The sequence below is a fragment of the Telmatherina bonti genome (genome assembly GCF_933228915.1).
Source record: "Telmatherina bonti genome assembly, chromosome: 14".
Classification (NCBI taxonomy): domain Eukaryota; kingdom Metazoa; phylum Chordata; class Actinopteri; order Atheriniformes; family Telmatherinidae; genus Telmatherina; species Telmatherina bonti.
In genome coordinates this window covers 22,005,017-22,018,021 of record NC_136612.1, presented here as the reverse complement: position 1 = coordinate 22,018,021, position 13,005 = coordinate 22,005,017, and the positions used below count along the sequence as shown (strand labels likewise).

At 37.3% G+C, this 13,005-nt stretch overlaps 1 protein-coding gene across 2 annotated transcripts in view; it reads right to left on the bottom strand.

The window, feature by feature from the left end:
- Positions 1-2,488: 2,488 nt before the first annotated feature.
- Positions 2,489-13,005, bottom strand: part of mosmoa (modulator of smoothened a) — a 27,545-nt gene continuing 17,028 nt past the window's right edge. Inside the window, exons 3-4 of one of the 2 annotated variants that reach the window (XR_013771559.1) lie at positions 3,963-4,923; positions 2,489-3,404 (exon numbers count right to left, since the gene is read on the bottom strand). Coding sequence is in view for 1 of the 2 variants with exons in the window: in XM_079252739.1 (XP_079108865.1) it covers positions 4,739-4,923 (185 nt within the window). In the remaining variant the exon portion in view is untranslated. Of the gene's footprint in view, positions 4,924-13,005 lie in introns of both variants that reach the window. The other variant, XM_079252739.1, reaches the window with a different exon arrangement.

Genomic DNA, 13,005 nt, shown 5'->3' with positions numbered 1-13,005 from the left:
TGATTTTTACACTTTAGTGCTCCTAATAAAGACTAATTCAGCATTTATCTTGCTGCTCCTCTCTGAGTCATCACCAATGAGTAAAATCCCTATCTGTTGTTGATCCGTCTCTTTCGCTCTGTCATTTTTTCTTTTCTTCATTTTCACCGATAATGTCCTCTTAATTTTATATGCTGAATTACCCACAATTCACATTCAACTGTGTTGATATGCAGTTGCAAGCATGTAATGACCTCATAAAGCAAAATGCAGCTTTCACATGGTGCCCTGGGCTTGGAAAAAGAAAAAAGTTGTGATGTGCAGTTTCCAAGCCTCCAGATGCTGCAAGGTAACAATGGCTCCAGGAATGAGCCTAATGAAGGTCAGCGTGCCATCAAAACAAGCAGAATTTTAATGATGGAAACTTATATTGTGTTGCTTCAATTAACAATATTCTTTACTAATCTGTAAATATTTGAACAATATAACAAACTAAAACAGTAGACCGATTTACTTAAAAGCCATAAAAAAGGGGGAAGCTTTTTTTTTTTTTTTTTTTGGCATGAAAACAGCCTTTGTGAAGGTTTAACACCTTATTCTAACATTCGTGTGATGGAAACATCAGCTGGGCTCAGATTATGGGAACGATTAATATTGGTGCTCATTGATTCTGCACTAAGAAATTGTCATTGTGACGGACTTTATCAGAGCACAGATAAAGGTTTTGAGAAACAAAGAAAAATTATCGTTGACAATGTAAAGCATAATTAAACTGTGCCAAACTATTTTTCATCAGTTATTTGTCAGTACTGAAGCACAGTAATCTGGCTCCCAAGGTAAGAATGCATTGATGCATTCACGGTGGCTTGTGCTTTTGAATAGTCACTAATTTGTGTCTTCGAAGTTGATTTAATCTTGGTAATGAGAGAAAACATGGCTCACATGACAATAATATCATAACTATAACATGAACATCTGCATGTCCCCCCCCATCCTTTTAAATAAACACACAACAGACTGTGTCAGAGTCACACACACCCATTTTTTTGTTTTATTCAGTGATAAATAATTTCCTACGATCATAGGCTTTATGTGTCGACATCCGATCAAGGCAAGAGACAAATTAGAGGGCACACACGTTGCCACCATTAGAAAATAATAGCAGAAACAAAAACCATGAGGTAAGAAGTTTTTTTTTTTATACATTTGTGGTGCTTCTATGTCTGTTACCTATACTGTTGAATGCACAGTGCTTCCTAATACAGAAATCCTGCCTTTTGTGTCTGTACATTATGAAACAAAAACAGGTCATGGCACAATACTAAACCAACTGAGGCAGAGTGTATAGTTTAGCAGAAAACATCAGATTGACGGTAAGAGAAGCTGCAGGAAACAAAACTCGTAAGACTTTGCAACTGACTGTGACTGTTTCAACACACACAAACACACTTCGCAAAACACCAGAGTTGCATTAGATTGTATGATGCTATATTCTTAAGTTCAAACAGGATGTTCAGAAATATTAAGAGAAGAAATGTTGAACTACTAATCCACTGTGATATCAGTAATTATTAGGAACTGCTCGGCTAAACTCGTCATTAGATAGGCCTTCAAAATTACGCATGAACTTTATTTTCAAGATGGAAGACATTTGATCGGTGTATTTTCCAAAATTAAAATTTTCTTCCTGCTGAAGGGTTGATGGGTAGAAGAAAAGATGAGAGATGTAAAAATGAATAAAGCATCATTATCCACTACGAAAAAAAACAGACTCTAGAAATATAGAAATCATATCTGCGATAGCATTGCTTTATATGGCCCCCCTCCTTCAAAATAACAAATCAGGAGCTCATTACAGCTTCTGAATTGTCATGCAAGGAGGTTTTATTCAACCAACTCAAGCTAAGGGCAAGCTTGTTTGTTTCTCCTTGATGCCAGTTGTGCATGCTGAGATGCAAGTTGCTTATGCACATGAGGTAATGAAGCCTTTCCTGAATCTGCAAAACTATGGCTGCCTCCGGTCTGCTAGGCATCCACAACCATACAGTGAAGAATTAACTAAACTAAAAAAGGCACAGAATTTCTGAAGCCATTGCTGCTTTGTTAGAAAAAGAATAGCTGAGGAAGATCACATATACAGCATAGGGAGCCATTTTTATTTTATAATGTTAAAGGGGGTTAAAAGTAGATGACTTTCACTCAAGTTACAGGGGAGAATCAAACTCAGTTGTTTGTTTATTTATATATATATATATATATATATATATATATATATATATATATATATATATATATATATATATATATATATTTTTTTTTTTTTTTTTTTTTTTTTTTTTTTTAAAATTTTATAATGTTAAAGGGGGTTAAAAGTAGATGACTTTCACTCAAGTTACAGGGGAGAATCAAACTCAGTTGTTATTTATTATATATATATATATATATATATATATATATATATATATATATATATATATATATATATATATATATATATATAGTTCCCAGTTACCATTAAATGCAGCATAAGCCAAACTTAACAGTTTGAACATGCATTGCCAACACTGACTAGAGATCCTGCACATTTGACAATTTGACCTAGTATAGACTAAAAATATGTAGCTGGGCTTTAGTTAGCTGTAGCTCACAGCTATTTAAAGCTGTTTCACTTAAATGAAAGCCAGAGGATGTCAGGAGAATCATGTCTGAACTCTGCTTATTCTCAGTGAGATGCAGCGTCTGTGTTATGCACAAAAGAAGTTGATGAGGTTTATAAAAAGCAAGCAGAGAAAATGATACAATTCTACTTCATGATAACTATGATAAGTGTTTTAATGACAATCTTTATCAGCAACCACACTACATTCCTTAAATTTTCTTTATTTACTTACCCTGTTCTACAAATTTGGACACGGTTGGATAGGTAAAGTCCACAAACACATCTGTCTGGTTAATGTGGAAATTTGTCCTCTGACATACAGTCTCTTTAGAGAGATGCAAAAAGTTTCAGAGCTGCAATGCATGTGAAAAAATAACTTCATGGCAATATGTCTACTGTTTACATACTCTGGTAACATCAGAACTATAAAATATGAGGAGAGAAACTAGTAATTGTCAATATTTGAAACACCCTACCTGATAAATATCAATATTTAATCCCTTGTGTGAGAATTATATGCTAAATGTTGGAAAAATCACAATCTAATGGGCAATCTGGGAACGTGCATTATCTGATTATCTGACTACATTCCTTACAAAAAAAGAAAAACTGCTGGTTGCAGCTTTAAAATATCAATTTACAGTGCACATAAAGTGATTGTGTGTTTGTGTGTGTGTGTGTGTGTTACATTCACAGTCTTCACAAGCAGCATCCTGAGGCACAGCCCCATGCATGGACCTGACCTGCAGTCCCAGTGCCTTCATTGCTGCACAAAAGACAACCAACACAAAAGAAAGATTAAAAAAAAAAAAAAAAGAAAAGAAACTTTCTGCTTTGCCTATTTCTCAGTTAAAGGAGAATACCACTGATTCTTTGCATTTATGTTTTTATTTACCCTACACTAAATGTATTATCTATTTATAAAAAGTCAATACTGTTAGCAATGCATGGGTCCATTTTATCTCTCCATAAAGCAACACTGCAGTGACGTTCAACCTCAGAAAACACTTGGAAAAGGCCGATGTGCATGTGGCTGTAGGTAGTGTTACTACAAATAAAAGAAGTGTGTGTGTTCAGGTGATTATTCTTTAAATTCACAGTCTTCTAGTCACTAAGGAAGTATGCATTTCAGCATGATGGGTTTAGCTGAGCTGCCTATACTAATGCTTTGTTGCAGTCTGTATAAATAACATTATACATGGTCTTAGATTGAGTGGCATTCTCCTTTATGGTGCTAGAACACCTTTTCTGCTACCCATGGAGGTCACCCCATGCTGCTACCCGCTCCTGAGTGTGAGCAGGATGAGATAAAGAGGAAGCACACCTGGATCTACCTCTCATCCACAGCAGGCCATGTGTGAGCCAAAACAGCTGGGATGGCAGCTGCTCTTCTCAACCGCACACCTGGGGCTGTGCGATTTTGGCAGACGAGAATACACGCTGTTCTCAAGCCAGGTTTTCAGAAACCCACACCCCAATCCCCCCTTAAGGGTTCAGTTTAGTGAACCTCAGTAACACTCAAACTACTTTAGTGGAAAGGTGGTGGGATATGGAAGAAAAATAGAGAACAAAGTGTACAACAACAGAAAAAAACACAAAGCTGAAAATAGCAAAGAGAAGCCAAAAATAGCAACGGGAGCGGTCGTGACTGAGCAGATGTGTGCTGAGGGCGGCGGGGACAACGGCTGGGAGTCAGGTTGAGGAGAGGCTGTAGTGGTCCTCAAGAAATGTGTGCCAGCATTGTGGCTGTGGTTTCCATGACAGCAGCACATTAAGCACCCTTTCCAGCAGAACAACAACAGAGAAACGGCGCAATCTGAAATCAGCTGTGGTAGGGTGCTGCAACAGCCTCAGCTGCCCCCTCTCGCACTCCTCCACCCTGTTGCGTCCATGTCCCGTTTTAGTGTTTTGTTCATTTCTTCTTTTTGTAGTTAGGTTCTCCATGGTGCTGCGGTCCCTCGACACATAAGTGGAGACTTCCCCGTTTCAGGCTTTTGGCCAGAGTTTGTTGTTTTTGAATTTCAATCATTGTGTTTTTGTAAATCCCATAAAATTTTCAGAGCCTCTTGTGTCAGTCCAGAGGCGAGCATGGCAGAATCCTCAGCCTGGAAGGCAAACCTTGCCTGCAAATAGCAGTCCCACTATGGTGAAGAAGATGGACAGGACAAACAGCACATACGAGGAGCCGACCACCGTGTTGTTGGGCAGCTTGTATGGCTGACCTCCCACCTCGTTGATATAGAAGCCTATTGGAAAGATGAGAGCCGCCATGCAGAACAGGATCACTGGAGGGAAGAAGCAGGAGAGGAAATGTTAACTTACAATGTTTTCAGAATGATTCTGAGAAACACAAATAATCCAAATCTGTTTTTGTTGTTATCTCTCTCTCTCTGTCTCTACATAGATAGAGACAGAGAGAGAGAGAGGGAGAAAGAAAGATAGAGATCATGATGTCAAACAACCCCCCCCCCCCAAAACACACACACACACAGGCAAACAAACAAACAAAACAGACTCCTACAAAATTAACTTGTACTCACTTGCACTCAAATATTCATACACAAACTCAAACCTTAGCTGTGCCACATGCGATGGTTTTCTGTCTGATGCGTTTGTTTGGCTACCTTTGCAGTTACGCTGCATCTCTTCATACTGATTGGTGTCTTTAGAGGAAGTTCTGTGGCTCTTTGCGGTTGTTTACATCTCAGTTGTGTTCACTGTGTGCCTAATGTGTATTTCTTTAATTTTGTGTTTTGTATATTTTTTTAAAAACACTTTTTTTTTTTGCTTCCATCTGTTGCTGGTTTAACTGTGGTCCTTCTGTGTCTCTTTGGTCAAATATGTCTCCTGTAGGGTCAGTCATCAATCCATCCAGGTTTCTATGCTCTACATGGGAATTACGTTTTATAGAAAGGCTCATGCGTATACGTGTAGAATTAAGAAATAATCACAAACAAGCCAGAAACAGCCATGGAAAGAAAAAGAGTCTGAACTCTTGTTCCGGACTTTATTCTCCATACATGATAAAGAAAATATTAAATTAAGCTGGAAACAAAGGCCGATCTTAATTAATTCAATTCTGGCGAGCTCATTAGTGAGACACAAAAGTGCCATTCAAATTACTTTGAAGAAACAATTACTGAAAAAATAATAAATTCACAGTATTCAGCACATCAGCCTGAAGGGGGGCTTTAAGTGATGACAAAAGGAGGACATAAATGGCACTTGTGTAATTTTAACTGTTTAATATAGATGATCATTTTGTCATTCCTCATTTCACATCTTTAATGACTTCACCCGGAATGGCAAAAATAGCACTTATATAAAATATAATGGATTTTTAATTGCTCAATCATTATATCAGTAACTGGAGGCAGAAGTTAGAAAATGTAACAATTTACAGCAAAATGTCAGAAAAAGCAGCAGCTAGTGCTTTCCATGACAGCAGAAGGTGGATCTAGAAACCCATTAAAAACACTTGCAGTCACATCCTACACGCAGGGCTCCATCACAGGATTTAAGAACTTACTTAGGCATAAACTTGGTAAAGAGATAAAACAATTGTATATAACTGTATGAAATTATATTGATGAAGGCTGCATGCTGTATATATAGTACATTTATTTGCTTTGTATCATCTGTACAATGTAAGGTAACTCATTTGATGTAAGTGTATACTCATACAGACATACAAGCGTTCTGCTTCTGCCTGTTTTGGGTCTTTTAGTTGTTGATTGACTTATGTATGATGAATTTAATGATTTGCGACTGAAACAAATCCAAAATAAACAAATTTAAAACTGCTGTGTGACAATAGAGAACTAAGAAGATCTACTTCTATAACATTACCGCTTAATGCTGAGTGAGTTTTAATGCCGCCATGGTAAATAATAACGCTGAATGCCAAACCTGCTCTGGAGGACGTGACATCTGTTTGGTTTTTAAATCAGCATAAAATATTCAAATACCATGAGGTATTGTTAAATCTATATTAATATTGTACTGATTATCTATGTCTGAATACATTTTTGTTTGGTTCTGATTTGCTGAAAATGAACATCTAACATATTAAAGTTTATATGGGAATAAAAAACAAAATAATACATTTATGTTTTGGTTACATTTAAGTCAATGCTCTTTATGAACATCACATTAAAATGCTGTTTTGTTTGTGTTTCATTGTTTAAGCAGCTCTAATGTGATGTTTCCAGGGCTTTTAATGCTTGAGGCTTGCGTGGAATAAATTTAGTCTTTCTAATTAGTCTATAAGGGCCCACAGCCAGATGAATGTTGCCCAAATGTGTAAACATCTAGGATGACTGCACCAACTATTTACACCCTAGGATGCGTCTTAAATCAGCAAAAAACAAAACAATACAGAAAACATAAGTAAAAAAAAACCCTCAAAGACAAGTTTTTTTTAAATTTGCACTGAGGAGAGATTAATTTAACTAGATTTTTTTTTTTTTTTGTTTGTTTCATGTACCATGTCATGGTTCCACTTTTATGAAAGCATGAAAAAAGCCTGTTGAGGAAAGGTGCGGTAAATAAGGAAGCAGAGAACCACCCTCGAGGTGCCCATTACTTCTGACTGGGGCTTTTGGTTTGTATTGAGCCAGCTAGTCATGCTACTAACATGACTAACCTGCAACTCCATCATCTACTGCGGTAATTCCCAACATTCCATGGAAGCGACACTTTGAAATATCAAAATTCAAGCAGGAGTGTGGAAACGCTTTACTGAACTGTGACATAAGGAAAAAAGCAATGAGTGCTTTCTTATAAATGAAAAAAAAGAAAAACAGACTTGTTTTACATAAAAGATTATATTTTCTCTATACCTGTAAACACCTTCTGACAACTCTGCTTTAACTCCATGGATCTATGACAGCATTGCAAAATTATGATGTACGGTGTTTATGACCACAGAAAACAGAAATACCCGCTGCACAAACACTGCAGAACTTTATTGACCGAAGGTGTGCAGCTTAGCAGCAAACACCTGCTAAAACACTGACAAATGTTATGCTTAGATTTTTTTCGGTGCTGTAGTTGGAACCGTAGTGTGCAATAACATTTCAAGAAGTACAACTTTCCCGATCCCTTTCAGAAAAATCCTTCTGAGCCTCTACAGTTGGCCCCTTCTTTTTTTTTTTTTTTGTTCATTAAGAGCCGTACAGGACCAGAAAGCAGACAGTTAACAATCAACCTTTAGACAGCATACAAATTAAATTAAGTTTTTATCCATATTTGTACATTTAAAGTTCTTTTGTACATCATTCTTGGACAAAATCTGATTATATTAAGTTGTAACCTTAAAGTTTCCCACACTTCTTGAATGGATAATAAGTGTAAATGTTTCTTTACAGATTATAGGCGTGTTGTTCATGTCACCTCAGGCTGATTAATATAGCACATTTTTCACAAAGGAGCATATCAAATTTGAAGCTCTATTTTAATATAAGTCCCAGCCAAAAATATCTATCTGCTTCATAAAGAAAAAATGGACAGACTGAAGAGAAAGCTTCATGTGCTAATAAGATTAGCTTCCTGGAGATACCAATAAATGTTTACATGAGAGGCATGACCGTAACAGAGGGGCAAGGGGAGCCTAGTGGCTACAGAGGTGGGCTTGGATCTCATATCAAGTCCTGGGTTCAAGTTCTTGCTATCAACAGAGTTTAATCACTGCAGGCTTCTGTCAGGAGCCTTTAACCCCCAACTGCTGCCCTGGGGCTAAAATATGGCAGCCCACCGCTTGCCAGTAAAATCCAGTGATAGTTAAAATGCAGCGCCTAATTTCCAAATAGAGATTAATAAAGAAAAAAAAAACATTATTATGATACACCAACTAAACCTTTTAACCTCACATGTACATATTTTGTGTACTTTGGTCATGTTATGTTTTTTTTTTTTCCTTTGTTTTTGCTGTGAAATAGTTTTAGGGGACAGTTAGTTTTGCAGGAGGCTCAAACAAGCACTACACCAGAAGCTAATACTGACTCATATATATATATATATATATATATATATATATATATATATATATATATATATATATATATATATATATATATATAATAAAGATGTTTTGTCTGCAAGGACGATACATTCCATCTAAACTGTGTTGCTCAAACTGTTACAAGTATGAGAAACCTGCTTTTCCACAGAGTACGAGATTACAGAAATGCAGTTGCCATAACTACATTCCTCTGGGAGGTAGATGTTTTTTTAGGCTCCACATACATAAAGAGCAGCAGAACAGACGATGTTTTTGTTTTCATTTCATTCCTCTTTCCTTTCAAAACCAGCCACTCAGCTCCACTATCATCAGCTCAGTGTCAGATTTGGGTGTGTAGATGTTGATGTTTTTTTCCAGAACATACAAGGTTTCTTAGAGTTTGAACTGCCCTAACATCTGTTCATGTAATCCAAGAATAACTCCATGAAGTCAGCGACTTTTGGAGAAACAAGGTTACACAGCAACAGTGTTGACATTTTCTACGCTTCCTATATAGCCAGGATTCATAAGTGAGAGTAAATAAACTGATTGGTCTCATTAGCATCAACCCCAATGGGATCAATTATTTGCATGTCTGTTGACCACATGGGAAGACTCATTAATTTATAACAGGCATCCCTCCGTCATAACAGTGAGCACGTTGGGGTGCTCTGCTCAGTGAGGTGTGTTCACAGCTGCAGAGCACAGCAGAGGTCAGAAATGAAGTCGGTGTGTAGTTGATTGAAACTATTCAGGAAGCAGGTTTGATTGAATAACTAATCTGTTACCAACTAGAAAAGTCTCCATTATCCTCCATTTCCTTCGATGGAATTATAGCTGGAGCTTGTGGTCCAGCTGAGGCTACTCATGCAACACGTTGACATTACACAGCAAAGCAACATGAGTCACTCGAATCAGAAAAGAAGCAGCCAAGAATCGGAAAAAGATGAACCTAAAGCAATCAAAAAATAACCCTGGCTGACATATTAAAAAGCTTTTCGCCATTTCCTCTTCTTTAGAGAATCAATTCTTTCGTTGAGCAAATTCTGTACTCTTAAGGCACTAAGGAAAAGTGTGTATAATTGTTCTGGGCTTGCAAACAGTGTCCGTGAAGCGCTGTTTAGACTCAAGTTTTTCACTGTTCCAGATTTAGAAATCTTGCTGATGTTCATCTTAAATGATGTCAATCTAAAAGTGGAGCAGTGTGAGTGAAAATCTTTAAAGGTTCTTCGCAAGGTTTTACATCCAATTAATTAGGGGAGAAAAAAAAAAAAAAACCACGGATCAAATACTACCATTCAGCAGGCTCGCTTATCCAATTATAACATTTCCTGCTATGCTTAATCAAAGCGGAGGTGTTAGAAGAATGGCAAGGATACAATAACTTCCCTTCTATTTCTGAGCAGGTTTAACTGAATGTGACATTCATCCAATAAGCTGCTTTTCCAGTTTAATGGTCCCATTAGACATTTTCATCATGCTACTCGCAAAATAAAATCCATCCCTTGTCAAACTGATAAACCAGTACTTACTGTAGAAAACCTGAATGGCAGCATGTTCTGTAATAGTCCTTGAACAGAGAATCAGTTTTACCATGCTGGCACACTTGAACATCAGTGAGCAATAACAAATAATGTCATATATATCAGCTACTTAAGACAACAGCATTCATTTAGCATTACCATCTCTTTAACTATGTTTAAATGGTGTTATTAAGAGCCTGCAAAAGCTGTTGGATGTGATGCAAGGGAGCTAAAAGGCAGTGAGAAGCACATGGCTCAGCAATGTACCTTCAAGCTTTTCCACATAGTTAATCAAATGCTTTTTTTATGGTTCACCGGACCTCTTAAAAGCCTAAACTGATGACACATGGTTAACTTGCTCACCTGCTGTGAGCTAATCTATACCAACTTGGCTGATGTGCTTTTAATGGAAGCTCTGGAGTCCTGAAACGTATTAAACTTTACCCAGAGAAACTCCCAAAGTGAATGTGACTGCCCGAATCCATCAGACATAAACATACATCAACATATATATTGGTCACTCTGCATTCTCTTGCATGACCGATCCGGCAGGGAGGCGGGGTTTACTATCTTCAGCCAATATTATAAAAAGATGGCTGTCCATTCAAATATCTAGAATGCAAATTTTCACCAAAGCTCATCAATAGATTGTGATGAAAGTTTAGGGAGGAATCATCTAATTTTCTAATCTCATGATTATGGATCCGAGAACTTCATGAGTCAAAAGCAGAGTCTGATTCATGAGATGAACATTAGCATACTACATATATAGGAATACAAAACACCTTTTTCAGCATTTTAAAGTTTTTAAGAAGTGAACAGACCCATTTTTATGAGAGCAGGAATGTAATGGGTGCTTTCTGGCAAACTTCACTGTGAACCAATGGGGGGAGAAAACCTGAAATGAGGAGCTTGTGTTAAAAGTGTTTGGAGGAGGGTATCTGGGTCTCCTGATTGATATGCATCCCCTGCCATATTTCAGGGGTTTGTTGATTCCTTTGCTGATATGATGCAGTTTGGTTTTAGTAGATCTGCTTGTTAATGCCTCCACTGACAGACTGGGGTGGGGGGGCTAAGGAGTGCTCCTCAGAGCCATTTCTCCTAAGTTGCCTCAAACCTCCCATATTCAAACCAATCATTTAGAGTCGGACATCAGTGTCTACCACCAATCCTCTGGTCATCTGTTTAATATCAAACAGTGACATTTGTTGATGATAAAATTCCATGACTTTTTAGATGCATCTCTTCCTGCTGGGAGAATTCGCGACATAATTGTCACAACATCTAAATGAACACATGGTTTGCTACATGTTCTGTGTTTTAGAGACCTTAAGTATGAGCTGAGAGCGCCAACACAGAACATGGAAACGGACGTATGTGAGGGAGCATTATAAGGGCCTTTAGATAACATCAAGCATGCATTACCCAAAAGGATAGCAGCTGCTGCAATCAGAAAGTAAATCACAAACATGCAAACTGCTTTTATTCTCCAGATGAAGCTGAATATATCATTCTAAGTAAGAGCTGTGTTTTCTAAAATTCTGTTTATCTTACAGAGCCCAAACTTTACCTGCACAATACGTTCCGTTTTGATGACACACAATGTGAAAGCTTGACAGAAACTACCATAATAATGTCCCAGCCGTTTCTATCCTGGCATAAAGAGCTGGATTCAGTACTTCATGGAACTGCTTATTGTTGCAGTTTCCAGGCAAACTGTAACAAGGGGAGTAAAATAGCTTTCCTAAATAGCAGGACTGCTTCCAAATACAAGTGTGGCTGTGCTGTCACCACAACCTTCCTGATTTATTTCTTGCCTTTCTCAGTGCTAACCAGACAGGACTAAGAAGAGTTGCTTGTTGTATCAAGGAACAACAACTAAATGTGATCATATATGTAACTTGTATTGATGTGTCACTGGCTAAATATCCCTCCTGTCACATAAGTTGCACACAAAAATGAGCTTGTGTTAAACTGGTACAACCATCACTCTGGATTTACTCCTTATAATCTTCAGTAAACCTCTCCTCAGTCACGACTTGTCATTGTTTGTTAAGTCTAATAGTTTTCAGCCACTGAAAACAAGTTCAATCCCAGTTCATACACAAAACCGAATTTCAATTAAACCACAAATAAAAAAGTAGACCTTGAATTTAATCTTCTCACGAGTCTCTTGGCACTGAAACTGTTTTCTGTAAAAGTAATGGTCCTCCTCTGTTCCACGATTTGTTTACCTTGAACAGCTGATTACAGATGGTCAAATCCTTAGCTAAGATTAAAAGAAAGCTGCTGTAGACTTTCCTCCACTCTCACCTTCCCAACCATCTTGTTTTCTTCATCTTCACTGTATATCTAATGTGATGTTTTATATGTTCATTTCACCACTGACACTGTGCTCAAACTTAAAATGAAAAAGCTAAACAGAAGTCATATTTATCTGCGAACCCAGGAACGATTCCAGCTTCCACACCAGACGTCAATAATGCACATAATGATTTGTAATGGAAGCAACAATTTTAAATTGAGTAGTAGGATTTCTCAAACTCTATTAAAACCAAGTATTGCATCTACATAGACAAAGCTTATGCAATTTTAATAATCCATTTAAAGCTAAAATAACAGGTGGATAAAAAAAACGGTTTCAGCCAGTAGTTAAAAACCTGATGAAGTCAGGTTGTGTGAGTCTTGGGCAAACAGAGGAGACAGGACTTCAACATTCAACATCAGATAAGAAACCAAACTCTGTTCAGATAACTTATAAATCAACCAAAGTTTGTCATCAAACATGTCTGTATTTACTGTCAGAGATGATTGTTTTTTCCTATTATTCACACACACAGACA